General features: G+C 41.9%; 1 protein-coding gene across 3 annotated transcripts; it reads right to left on the reverse strand.

Moving 5' to 3' along the window:
- Positions 1–575: 575 nt before the first annotated feature.
- LOC110513844 (tumor protein p53-inducible nuclear protein 1) lies at positions 576–12,170 on the reverse strand. Of its 3 annotated transcripts, none has more exons than XM_021593541.2 (5): positions 11,933–12,170; positions 11,252–11,302; positions 9,511–9,840; positions 6,081–6,558; positions 576–3,440 (listed from the first exon to the last, which is right to left on the reverse strand). In XM_021593541.2, exons 3-5 carry the CDS (start codon positions 9,635–9,637, stop codon positions 3,191–3,193), a joined length of 855 nt encoding a protein of 284 aa, XP_021449216.1. In that variant the 5' UTR covers positions 9,638–9,840; positions 11,252–11,302; positions 11,933–12,170; the 3' UTR covers positions 576–3,190. The 3 variants fall into 3 exon arrangements, with proteins under 3 accessions (XP_021449216.1, XP_021449217.1, XP_021449219.1); XM_021593542.2 differs by having other exon boundaries at positions 11,252–11,394; positions 11,933–12,162; XM_021593544.2 differs by lacking the exon at positions 11,252–11,302 and having other exon boundaries at positions 11,933–12,162.
- Between the last annotated feature and the right edge of the window lie 1,421 nt (positions 12,171–13,591).

Raw genomic sequence — 13,591 nt, forward strand, 5'->3', positions numbered from 1 at the left:
CATGGCATTTTTTTTTAATATATAAGCTTGCAACAACCAAAAGCATAAAGTTGAGCTTTTAAAAAAAAAATCAACATTTGGATTCCACTTTGTAGCATACCCCTCCGATTTCAACACACAATAAACAATCATTATTCAATGTTGTGGCCTTTAAAACAAGTGTATAGGATTATTTTATCAGAGTTATTGTTTTCTGGGTCACTGTTTGTTTTCTGAAGTGTTGAATCAGTTGTTTGTTTGTAATAGTTATTGAAGATCTTCCTGGCAACTACTTTGCTCTGTTGTGATTGGTCAAACATTTGTGATAACTCGTTCTCAATTGTTTGATGAAGCCCATCTTTTAATCGTTTTATTATGCTTTAATATTGCTGTGCAAAGCAGTTACGTACTTTTCATTCAGAACTCATGAGAATGTCATACTGAAAGTAACATTTGAGCTCAGTCCCATAAAGGGCTAGGTTTGGAAATTAAGTCCAGCCTGGCTGTGGGTCTTTCTTGCAAAAGACATGTCATCTTAGTTGAATAAACCTGGTAGAATAAAGGTTAAATGGATCAAATGGACAGAAACGGAAGAGTATGTGTATGAAAACATTTATTGTAGACTGTGGCTTACATCATGACAACAGATCATGTATTACAGTTTTAGAACAGACTACCACATTCTCATTTGCAAATTTTGCTGACCATAAAAACAGAGTGAATTGATCTCTCATCCGTCCAAAATACAAATAATGCAATCAGTTAAGTAGATAAATAACAGTTAACGCTCAAATTCCTACACTTTTTTTGGCAAAGTGCTGTATTATTCCAGTAAACTAAACCAAAGCAGAAGTCTAACACGTAGTAAAAAAAAAAAATGCCACCAAATTTTCCACAGGAGAAAACGGGTTTGCTACATTTGTGTATAAAAGCTGTACATGGGCTGGGTGGTTCACGAAGAGAAGCTACCTCCTGTGTGCATAGCTGATTTTCTTTTGTATGTGTTGTCCTTTTGGACAACAGTTCAAGTTCTTCATTAATGCATTGTCATTATACTGTTTAACCTGGAAGGCACGTGATCCACAACAAATTCAAGGCATAAAACAAAATACAAATCCCTGTTATTATCAAAGAGCTCAGACAGACAGCCGAGGACAAAACAAAATGGCTCCTTCCAGCACACATCAAAAATGAGGACATAGCCATCTCCTCCATTCCCTTCGTTCTGTTGCCCGTGTCACAACAATGCAGTACAAAAATTGACACGTCAAATGATTTGCAATCGGAGAAATTTGAAAATAAAAAAACACAATACAATGGCTAGGCTTAAATCACTTCACTATAAATCAGTTTACAACGATAGAGACAAAACCACACAAAACCACCTTACTGCTTCTTAATGCTACCATGCTAAATACATCGGAGTATGTATGTATGCATGTATGTACTGTGTATTTCCCCCAATAAGTACAAAGAAACAGGTGATATTAGGTCATAATATCAGGTTATCGTAATATGATTGAGTTTGCCCTGGATACTTGACTTTTAGAGGTTCTGTGAAACTAAAATAGGCTATTTGGGTGTTTGAGTTGTCTCTGTGCTTTCTTACCACTACAGTGCACAGATTCATGTTGTCACAAACTTGACCATTTCAGAACACAAGTCTTCAATTTGCAAACATTGTTAAAGTAAAGAAGAATATACTGTAAAAGCAAAAACAATAGTAATATAAACTATTGCAAGGTTAGAGTTTGCTGCTACTTTTTTGGTTGACATTTTAACATAATATTACTAAGTTATGTAACTAAGCAAATAAAGAACAGGTCAAAAATCTAACTCAAAACAATGGAAAGTACACAGAAAAAAAACACAAACTAAAATTAAAAAGACTAATGGTTTCACTCCATTTTGGTGGGTTATAACAGTCGATTGAGAGAGTAGGAGTTCATTTTCACAGTCCTTGGACAAGCAAACGTTCAAATTCTATTTTATCGAGACGCACACAATTCTTTTAAAAGGTCAATCATTGATCACAAACATTACCACAAGGCAAAGCACACTATGACAAATTTGGAAGGGCTCCAGTATGTACAAAGACAATTAACATCCGTCAAGTAATCTGCATTTTAGTAAAGTGTGAAGGTGATTGGCTATGACCCTGAGAAGTGGACTGCAGATTTAGAACAAACAATATGAGAAGATACAAAAACATTTTTCTTCTTCTGTTTTCTCAACATCTGGAGACTAGCGCTATACAACCATGCAACAAATCACACACTAACATAGTCAAACCGCCGCTTACAAACATACCTATGTAGATAAACACTCATACTAACTTCATACTGATATGTAATATACGTTTTTTTTCTTTTAAAAAATATTATGGAATTTTTTTTAAATACATTTTACATTTATTTATTTTTATCTTAAATTCTACTATTATAACAAGGCGTTTAGTGATATTTAACCCAGTATTTGACCATCATTTTCTCAAACAATATTGTGAAAGTACTGAATTACTAAGTTCAAGGCAGGTTCACCCATAGTCAAGAGAGGGGAGGTGATGATTTTGAAAAGTAAGTTGTGGCCATCAGAATGACAAATTACATTAGTTTGCCATGAAGTGAGAGAGGAAGCAATTTCATTGGAGGGGCATGAGAAACAACCTTGTTAAACTGTCCTAATTTCAAGTGAAAGACTTTTCCTTTTCTAAATGCCTACTCCTACTCTAAAGACATCACAGTCATTCTATTAAGCCACAAACCCTCTTCTGATAGCACACAACCACTCTATGACAGCATACAACAACTCAATGACATCACTTACAATGTCACTACGACAGCATATAAGCAACTCCATGATATCAATCAATGACATCACACAACCATTCTATGGCAGCATATACAGCCACACTATGACACCACACAACCATTGCAGAGTGGGTGAAAGCGGAGAGTGTCGCCACAGGTGTAATATCTAATTGAACCAGTCTCTCCCAGTTACCATGTGGTGGTGGGGACCTGCGGCGGAGTAAAGTGACCTATGGCATTTATTCTAAAGGAGTCCTCATCACGTCTCTTCATTTCAGAGTGGAGGATCGGTGGATGGAGGGAAGATGGAGAGCATGTTGCAGGATGAACTCTTTTCGTGGATCCAGGTTGAGACAGATGGATGAATTGATGGTTGGAGGGTAAGGGATAGGGCCAGGACCTCAGTAGTTGAGATGCCTCTGGCCAGGCTGGTGTAGATAGGTGGTGGTGGTCTTGACCTGCTTGGCCCCTCCAGTACGCAGCAGGTTGAGGCGGCGCAGGGCATTGCGGGAGAGGAGCTGGTGCTGGGCGGCGCCACGTACCCTTTGGGCCAGTCGTCCATGCTGCTGTGCCTGGTCTAGGAGGCCTGGGACGGCAGCCGCATAGCAGACAGCATGGAGGCCGGCTCTGCACTGCACTACCGTCTCTGGCCTATAGGGGGAGACAGGAAGGGGGCTGGATTGGTTAATCCATGTTCTTTTTTCAATTTGCGCCTAAAATGAAATACCCAAATCTAACTACTTGTCAGGACCTGAAGCAAGGATATGCATATTCTTGATATCATTTTAAAGGAAACACTTTGAAGTTTGTGGAAATGTGAAATTAATGTAGGATTAATATTTTTTTTTATGTCAATTTTAAAATGAACCTTTATTTAAAATAGGCAAGTCAGATAAGAACAAAAAACCCAGCCTACCGGGAGAACAGTGCCTTGCTCGGGGATTCGATCCAGCAACCTTTCGGTTACTGGCCCAACGCTCTAACCACTAAGCTACCTGCCACCCCCAAAATATAATATTATACAACATATTAGATCTAACATCTAACAAATATAACACATCAGATCTGGTAAAAGATAATACAAAAAAAAAACTCCATCTTTGAAATGCAAGAGAAAGGCCATCATATAATATTGCAGTTTAGGCACGGTTTAGATTTTGGCCACTAGATGTCAGCAGTGTGTGTGCAACGTTTCCAATTGATCCAGTGAAGCATTGCAATACTGGACAATATTTTGTATCAAGTCTGCCCAAATGTGCCGAATTTGTCAAATGATACATTTTCAAGTAAATACAGTGGGGCAAAAAAGTATTTAGTCAGCCACCAATTGTGCAAGTTCTCCCACTTAAAAAGATGAGGCCTGTCATTTTCATCATAGGTACACTTCAACTATGACAGACAAAATGAGAAAAACATATCAGAAAAATAAGTATTTGGTCACCTACAAACAAGCAAGATTTCTGGCTCTCACAGACCTGTAACTTCTTCTTTAAGAGGCTCCTCTGTCCTCCACTCGTTACCTGTATTAATGGCACCTGTTTGAACTTGTTATCAGTATAAAAGACACCTGTCCACAACCTCAAACAGTCACACTCCAAACTCCACTATGACCAAGACCAAAGAGCTGTCAAAGGACACCAGAAACAAAATTGTAGACCTGCACCAGGCTGGGAAGACTGAATCTGCAATAGGTAAGCAGCTTGGTTTGAAGAAATCAACTGTGGGAGCAATTATTAGGAAATGGAAGACATACAAGACCACTGATAATCTCCCTCGATCTGGGGCTCCACGCAAGATCTCACCCGTGGGGTCAAAATGATCACAAGAACGATGAGCAAAAATCCCAGAACCACACGGGGGGACCTAATGAATGACCCGCAGAGAGCTGGGACCAAAGTAACAAAGCCTACCATCAGTAACATACTACGCCGCCAGGGACTCAAATCCTGCAGTGCCAGACGTGTCCCCCTGCTTAAGCCAGTACATGTCCAGGCCCGTCTGAAGTTTGCTAGAGAGCATTTGGATGATCCAGAAGAAGATTGGGAGAATGTCATATGGTCAGATGAAACCAAAATATAACTTTTTGGTAAAAACTCAACTCGTCGTGTTTGGAGGACAAAGAATGCTGAGTTGCATCCAAAGAACACCATACCTACTGTGAACCATGGGGGTGGAAACATCATGCTTTGGGGCTGTTTTTCTGCAAAGGGACCAGGACGACTGATCCGTCTAAAGGAAAGAATAAATGGGGCCATGTATCGTGAGATTTTGAGTGAAAACCTCCTTCCATCAGCAAGGGCATTGAAGATGAAACGTGGCTGGGTCTTTCAGCATGACAATGATCCCAAACACACCGCCCGGGCAACGAAGGAGTGGCTTCGTAAGAAGCATTTCAAGGTCCTGGAGTGGCCTAGCCAGTCTCCAGATCTCTAACCCATAGAAAATCTTTGGAGGGAGTTGAAAGTCCGTGTTGCCCAGCAACAGCCCCAAAACATCACTGCTCTAGAGGAGATCTGCATGGAGGAATGGGCCAAAATACCAGCAGTGTGTGAAAACCTTGTGAAGACTTACAGAAAATGTTTGACCTCTGTTATATACCCTTTGTTGGCAATGACAAAGTATTGACCAAATACTTATTTTCCACCATAATTTGCAAATAAATCCATTAAAAATCCTACAATGTGATTTTCTGGATTTTTTTCTCATTTTGTCTGTCATAGTTGAAGTGTACCTATGATGAAAATTACAGGCCTCTCTCATCTTTTTAAGTGGGAGAACTTGCACAATTGGTGGCTGACTAAATACTTTTTTGCCCCACTGTAACTATAGAGAACATACAAAATTATATGGTAATACAACATTTTTGTTTACACACTCCCAGGAATGTCATACATGATGGATCACTAGCTTACACACTAACTTTTACACAGACAGCAGGGGTTCAAACTGTAGAACCCAGTTCCTACATTTGAATATAAACATTTATTTTATCAAACAAAATTATGCTACATTTTATCTCTGGGACCCTCAGAGCAAGATTACTGAATGTAAGTCCATTATTTACCTTCAGAGGTGAATGTATCAAACCAGTTGCCGTGATAAAATATTGTTGTTGTGCACTCCTCAAACAATAGCATGGTATTTTTTCACTGTAATAGCTACTGTAAGTTGGACAGTGCAGTTAGATTAACAAGAATGTACGTTTTCTGCCCATATAAGAAGACATGGGAAATTCACAAAATGTAGGTGCTGTAACACTACTGCCAGTATTTTTGTAGCAACAAGTCCTACCTGTGGCAGGGGGTGTCAAGCGACCGTCGTCCCGGTTCCATGCCCACAGCGGCAGGTGTGTCAACGGGGGGGAGGCAGAGATTGAGGTTGAGGGAGAGGGGGAGGGGGAGGTTGAGGGAGAGTCGTGGGGGACAGTGGGTGGTGTACACAGACATGCTGGGGTGTTCTATCAGCAGGTTCTCCAGGGGGCTGGTCTCCAGTACCATAGGCTTGCCCCTCCTCCCCCCGCCGAAGCAGGGTGGGGGAGTAACGAACCAGCTCTCCTCTAGAGAACAGGCCTCCAGGCGCTGGAAACCCCCCTCTTCCTCCTCGGGACCCCCATCCTCGGTGTCGGCGGTGGAGTCCAGGGAGGTGCAGGAGGCATAGCGGATGGGGGAGCTGGCGATGGGAGAGGGGACGACCACAAGGTCCCCTTCCTCCTCCGAAGTCAGTTCCACCTCAGACAGGCCATCACCACAGGGGCTGGAGCAGGCCTCGGCTGAGGAGAAAGGCAGGGATTGGTTAGGATACATCAGCACAATTTACATTTAAATAAGAAATGGAAAGTTTGTTTGCAACAAAAGCATGTAGGGTATGTGTGAAAATGTTTTTTTACAACCATTGAGTTTTATAATTGGTGATAAAAAAGGTGTAAAACTCCCTGTAGCAAAATATGCAATATGATGGTCTTGAGGCCAACCTGGGTGGGATGACAACTCATATGCAATACCATGACATGACTTTAGGGGGCAATGTGGCACAGAGAGAATGGCTTTAGCGATCAAAACAAAAACATATTTTCCCCTGACGTATAGGTGTCAAAGCCCTACAGGCACAGAGCAGTGTTCTATCGGTCAGAATAACATGCCTGACCCACAATACTATAGTGTGTGTGTGTGCGCAAGAGCTGTCACTCATAGGATCAAGCAGCATCAGCAACTCCCTCTAACAAACTTTTGCCAAATGCTTTACAGTCTCTAGAATGCACCAAAACATGTTTTTCCACTAGCTAACTAACTCAACTCGTGATGCTGCTTAAAAGGTTAGGAGAGAAACTAAGTTTCAATTGAATAAATCTAATCAAGTTAAATGAGGTGGTTTGGCTGGAGCGAGAAGTTGTATTCACTGCATCCCTGGGCAATACAGCATGTCTTGCTTTGAGACTTGGTGGTGTTACTGTAAATAGTGCACGAATAGGTCAGAATAATACACTGCCATATGGGAAGTATGACGGAAAAAGCAACTTGATACCAGATGGGAATCAAAGCAAGCAGATTGCTGTTTGGGTTCCCATTATACTAAAAATAGCCTGCAGACGTCTGGACAAAACTTAATTCCTGGCCAAAGTTTAAAGCTGACTGTCTGTCTTTTTTTGGACAGAATCTCTGACAAACAGCTGAGTGTGTGCATGTTTGTGTGTATCTGTGTTCTTTGTGTGTAACTGTGTTCTTTGTGTGTAACTGTGTTCTTTGTGTGTAACTGTGTGTGTGTGTATTGGATGTGTTCCCGTGTGTGTATGATCATGAAAGGTTTCCTCTCTTTCCTTTTCAGATGTAGTGTGTACAGATGTGTTGTGTTCCTCAGAGCGTGTTCATTTCTGAGTGTGTGGCTGTGTTACGGTGTCTGTGTGTGATAGAAATACACCCACTCCCAAGGACACTTCAGTTTCCATCCTCATCTTTCTCTGTCACGCGTGTCAGCGGCAGTGCAGCCACCTTGTTAACTCAAAAAAATACAAATAGTAAATCTCATCCATGCTGACACACACACACACCTTCAGGGTGATCCGCACGCTTAGCTGCCAAGCAATGCAGCAGAACCCTAAAACAGCTTACATCCCTCATCACTGTCTCTGTAAGGCCAATTAGAACCTGTAATCCTCTCACCCCACCATCCACCTCGTGTTTGTGTGTGTGTGTATACTGTATGTGTGTGCTCACGTAGGACGGGGGAAGGAAAGCAGTCTACGCTATTGATATAATAGATTGGCAGTTTAGAAGAAGTAGGAGACTAGCGCAACTTGAGCTGTTAAAGTGTTCTAGGAATACAGCGGGTACACACTAAATAGCACACACTTTAAGCGTGTGGAATCAATCCCTACTGCAAAATAGGTCATGGTACTGCAGCCTGTGCAGGAAAGAATTATTCAACGCTTTCAGAGACAAAACATCTGACCTCTGCTTACTGCATTCACTCTAACAGTTCTATAAAACAGACACGTAATAAAGGGTTTATGATTCCATGTATCATCTGATATTAGAGATTCACTGTGATCAGATGAATCATTATTATATCATACTGTTATATGATCACATAACAGTTTGGGTAAGGCTACAGAGTGCTGGACTATAGGGTAATATATCAACCACCTGTTCGTAAAGCATTATGAATGCTTTTATAGGCATTTAAGCATTTACCTGGAACATCTGTAATGAATGATGTGTCACATGGTTTATGAACACATTCTCAGCCTTAATGCATTTCCAAAGGTGGTCGTAAGAGGCCATGAGCTACATATGTAATACAAGTCCTATAACGAATAATGGACATGATAGACAACGCTATGAATGCATTAGTCCCAGGTGGTTTGGGTCATAGACTGCGTTACCGACTGGTGGCAATTCTGGAGGGGAATTCTGCTGGGCTGTCTGCCCACACGTCTCACTCCTCAGAGCCTAGAAGGGTAACTCTACCGGGCCTATTTTTATCTTCCTCCCCTCATGCTTTTGTTTGACCCGTTTACAGACATATTGCCCATATACTGCCCCATATCCCTTCCACCACCCCCCCCCCCCTCCCTCCCCCGTACAGAAGTGGGCCAGCAGGATTCAGTCTCTCACACCTTGAATATTCACACACTTGTGGAATATGAGATGTGATGTATCAGGTACAGACGGGGTGAATGCACTCCCTTCTCCCCAATGAACAAGTGTGTGTGTGTGTTATTGAGCGGCATTTATATACTGTATATGTGTAGAACCATGTGTGTCTGGGCACACGTGTATGTGTTTTTGTGCGTATGGATACTGGGAACCTTGCCAGGGCTTAGAGTAGCATCCTTGTGTCTGCATTTGTGAATGCAGGTGAACTTAGGTTGTGTTGGCACAAAACGGTGGTTTATGGAGACAATAAGGCACCCAAGGATTGCATAGCCAATCAGTTTGATAAGGTCAGTTCTTAGATGCTGATGATATGTATATATCTGATAATATGCACACATGGAAAAACAATCGCTGCAGCATCAAATAATCAGTGTTGACTTTTAAAAGGCAGTGAAGTTCCCACCACGTGACTGTATGGAAATGATGCTCACTGTTGAACCCATCTGAAACGTTTTGTACATGAATACCAGGAGGTTATGGTGTGTGAGGGGTTGTTTGTGTTTAGAGTGTGTATTTGACTGTTTATGAAGGTTTCCTTTGTGTGTGTCTGTGTATGTTCTGAAACTCACCCAGATAGTCCACCAGGATCCACTCTTCATCCTCCTCCTTCTGGCCAAAGCCCTGTTCTCCAGGGCCTCCCCCACTCACCTCCTCCACATCGTCCCCAAACAGGACGCTGGTGAGCCTCTGGAACATACTGGGACTCCTTGGGGGGGTGCGGCAGGACCAAGGGGGGGCTGAGTGGTGCGAGGACCGGGGTGAGGGTGGGGAACAGGCACTTTGGTCATCAGCTGCAGGTGCTAAAGTGCTTCAATAAGGTACGGATGTCTATCATCTGAGGGGAGCCGTGCAAAGTCTGGTCATAGCTCACCTCGACGTGTGCAAAAATTACAAAGGACCTGAGAGACAAAAGGGGAGGGGGAGAAAGAGAGAATAATTTGTTGTGATCTTGAGTGACACATTTGAGACCATATACATGAGCTTATAAAGACCTGTGTGAAAAAGGAGGGGGGAGATGCATGCAAATATCCTTTGGCTTTTGGGCAATTGGCAGGAGGAAAACATGTGTCAGACTGAACTGGAAGGACATCTGTGTTTATTTCTGGGTTACTAGTTTGAAAGGACAGTCCAATATTAACACTCTCTGCCAAAACCAGATTTTCTAAATTTCTAATACTCGATAATTAAAACATATAAAAGGGTAGCCAGATCATTCACAACTGTCACAAACTTCAAAGATGCACCGCATGTGGTCGTAAATGTTTACAGGTGTGGGTATCATTTGCCTATCTACCAGACATCCCTCATAAAGGCAATTATGGAAATAGACCCATCATCACCACCTAGCTGCCAACTGACATAGACACACTGGCCAAATATGTGTGGGCTTAATAGACCTGTAACCTAGCAGCTTGTTCACTGATAGGGGTGGTCCTTTATAGAACACACACTATAGTGCTGTATCTTCACCTAGGGGTCAACTCTGTGACCATACAGCCCAGTATTGGTGGTAAAGGCCTGACCTTTCTTTGCAATTAGACCTCCAGTCCCACTGACTAGAGTGTAAAAAGCCAGACAGCATTTTCCTCTGCTGATAAAGTGAACTACTACCCCCACACGGACACACCAGGGATACAGCACAGCCTTTACACTCACTTCAGGTCATAGATTATGACCCCTGACCTGAAGCAGGATTACTGATACACAACAATCATTATTCTGCCAGACAACATTAAATTCCTGCTGTGAAGCCACATTTGTCAGTGCAATTGTAAACTATGAGTCGTATGCATGTACACATTTATGGAAAACAAATACAGAGCAGTGCAGCCAATAATTAGAGATCTGTGGTTTTGTAAGATCTGAAAAGCTGAGAACTGCAGTAGCTTCTTAATGATAATGTTCAAAAAAGGACAAGATCGCTGTTTGGTAGACACCAAACTGAAACTTGGAAACTGAAACCTGGTCCTGCAAGCGAATGCAAACACTTCGTTCTTTGATTCAATATCCTCTCATTTCTAAGATTCAGCGAAAATGAACAGCTGTGCAATGAGGTCAAGGGACTGCGGGCTTTTCTATGAGACTTAATCTACAGTATGTCCAATAGGCAATTGGGTTATAATCTCCTGCACCTGTTCATCCTCAACAAAATATCGCTTGCATGCATTGTTTCCTACCCAAGAACGCTGGCTCAATTCAGATAGAACACAAAGAAAGAGGGGGGGGGGGGGGCGTCGTGATATTGGGCCCATAAAAATGGCAGTATATTATTAGTAACGAAATGAAACGGTAGGTTGTGTGAGAGCTCACTTTCTTGTCGTATGGTGTTTGGATGGTTGGTTGGAGGCCTGTCGTCGACACCTTGGAACAGAGAACGTTAGTACCGTAACGATTACGTCATATGGATATTCTCCATGAGGTTTATACCCAGATCAAAATGCCTGATATTGGTTCTGTAATAAAACAAATAAATCACTGAAAATATAAATAAATGTTAAGGTACTACATCAAAAGTAACAAAATACGGCACATTTTGGGTTCAATAACAACTTCAAATCGTGGTAGGCTGTCTTGATTGCAGGATGGTTTGTTGACTAGCATACAAGCAGAGGGTGTAGAGCGTAACCCTACACCTCCTGGGCGGGTCGCAGCTCTTACAATCTTAATCTGCCAGCAAAGTACAATTCTGTTTTGTGCATATAAATAGCACCTCCTTCAATAGATCGGGAGACATATAGATAGACCTTGCCATGATAATACATTTTCAGTAGACTGCCGTCTGCCTGTTATTTGGCAAAAACAGGCCGATAATCTTATTTTTGCTACACAAAACATTGTTGGTGCATAAAAACAGTGGAAATAGGCTGTGTTTGTGCTAAACCGTTCTTTGAAAATAATGTCATGTCAACAATGGCCTACAATTGAATTGCAAAAGATTACTGCGTGTTCTTTGAACAACAGACAACAAAGAGACCCCCCCAAAAAACTCACCTGCGGCAAGAAAAGATGTGAACAGCAAAGGACTGATATTTAGTGATTAAATCCTTAAGACTTTGAGGTAGATTGTATCTTTTAGAAAATATATATAAAAAAGTTTCCTTCGCAGAAGAAATTAAGTACATGGACCTTTGTATTCGGAGCAACACAGTTCGTTACTTTGTCCGAGCCTTTCCGAGGTCCCAACTGTTCCCTTTGTTATTGTTGAGGCACACTAACAGCTGATCCGAGAGACGTAGTTTTCAACAGCCTATGGGAGGGCCCTGTATTAAATCTGTAAGCCAATCATACACTGCCGTTGACTCTGACAAACAGTCACCAACGCACGTGACCACCCCAGAGAAAGACAAGACTGGGCTAAACCCAGCCCACAAGTTTTTGGGATTGATTTTTAAAGTCTTTCTTCAAACTTCTCAACATATTTGACAAAGCACCCTTATTTCCTGTGATGGGTAAAATAGAGCCCATATGTTTCCTAATGTATTTTTACTAGTTCCCGGCTTAATTTATCAAGCTTTATGGATAGCAGGCTATAAATTAGAAATATTATAATATGCGTTATAACCCTGTTATATAACTGTCCATAAAGGGTAAATGAAGCCATCCTGTAACATTATTTCCTTCGCTCAATAAAACATCGCCCTGTAGCCCAGTGACAGTCAAATGCTCTAATAATGTGAAGGTGACATTATCAAAAGTACCAAAACACTATTCAGCACCCATGCATTAGAATTGACCCCAAAAAAGTACATTAAGGAGTGTGGGACCATGTTACAAAGCAATAACAGCTCGGCCCCCTCCCGAAAAGGAAACATAAAATCTATATGTTTCATTATTGTAACATTACACAACGTTTTTTTTGTTGCAATCACAAAAATGAGATGTATGTATGTCTCCTCTATCGGGACAGAATGGGCCATTGGCTTCACAAACAAAAAGAATCCAGACAAAGGAAGAGGGGACAAAAAGATGACAATGCACGCAATACAGAGTGTCGGTCACCCGGTGAGGGGTACAACAAAGCACCCCTTCCCTCAAGCGGTGCAAATTGGGAAAAGGGGCCTGATCCAATGGTACACCAACCCCCATACATAAACCAGATTAAGGACACTTCGGACAAAGGACCTCCTGGGGCTGGTTGCACCAGTTGGTTGTAAATGGGTCGTAACTCTACGTCCGATGTAAAATGTGCTGGATTGCTGGCCCAGTATTCCATTAGGGTGAAAATGGGTCTGCATTTCACAGTGGGCAAAAAGACAGACATAGAAGTGTCTTTGTTAATTTCCTAAGTAAGCCATACACAACTAACATGTAATAAAATACCAATAGCAAATCATTTTTGAGGCTAGAAAAACACTCACCTCAATTTGGCTATCCAAAACGGACATTCTGTGAAAACACAAAAAAAGTACTGATTGATTTATCAAGACTAGTCCCCACAATTGTATCCAAGAAGCACAGTTGGGGCTACCGAGTGGCGCAGCGGTCTAAGGCACTGCATATCCGTCCTTTGCTGTTCACATCTGCAGTCCCTGGTTCGAATCCAGGCTGTATCACATCCGGCCCTAATTGGGAGTCCCATAGGGCGTCGCACGAGTTTGTCTGCCATTGTAAATAAGAATGTGTTATTAACTGACGTGCCTAGTTAAAAGG

This window comes from Oncorhynchus mykiss, chromosome 3 (assembly GCF_013265735.2).
Source record: "Oncorhynchus mykiss isolate Arlee chromosome 3, USDA_OmykA_1.1, whole genome shotgun sequence".
Classification (NCBI taxonomy): Eukaryota; Metazoa; Chordata; class Actinopteri; order Salmoniformes; family Salmonidae; genus Oncorhynchus; species Oncorhynchus mykiss.

What these genes read in the sequence shown, in the direction of transcription:
- LOC110513844 (XM_021593541.2), bottom strand. Translation starts at nt 9,637, where the DNA reads ATGTTCCAGAGGCTCACCAGCGTCCTGTTTGGGGACGATGTGGAGGAG. An exon ending in GATCCTGGTGGACTATCTGG is followed by an intron (nt 6,559 to 9,510) that starts GTGAGTTTCAGA and finishes CTTTCTCCTCAG; the next exon opens with CCGAGGCCTGCTCCAGCCCC. An exon ending in CTTGACACCCCCTGCCACAG is followed by an intron (nt 3,441 to 6,080) that starts GTAGGACTTGTT and finishes CTCCCCCTATAG; the next exon opens with GCCAGAGACGGTAGTGCAGT.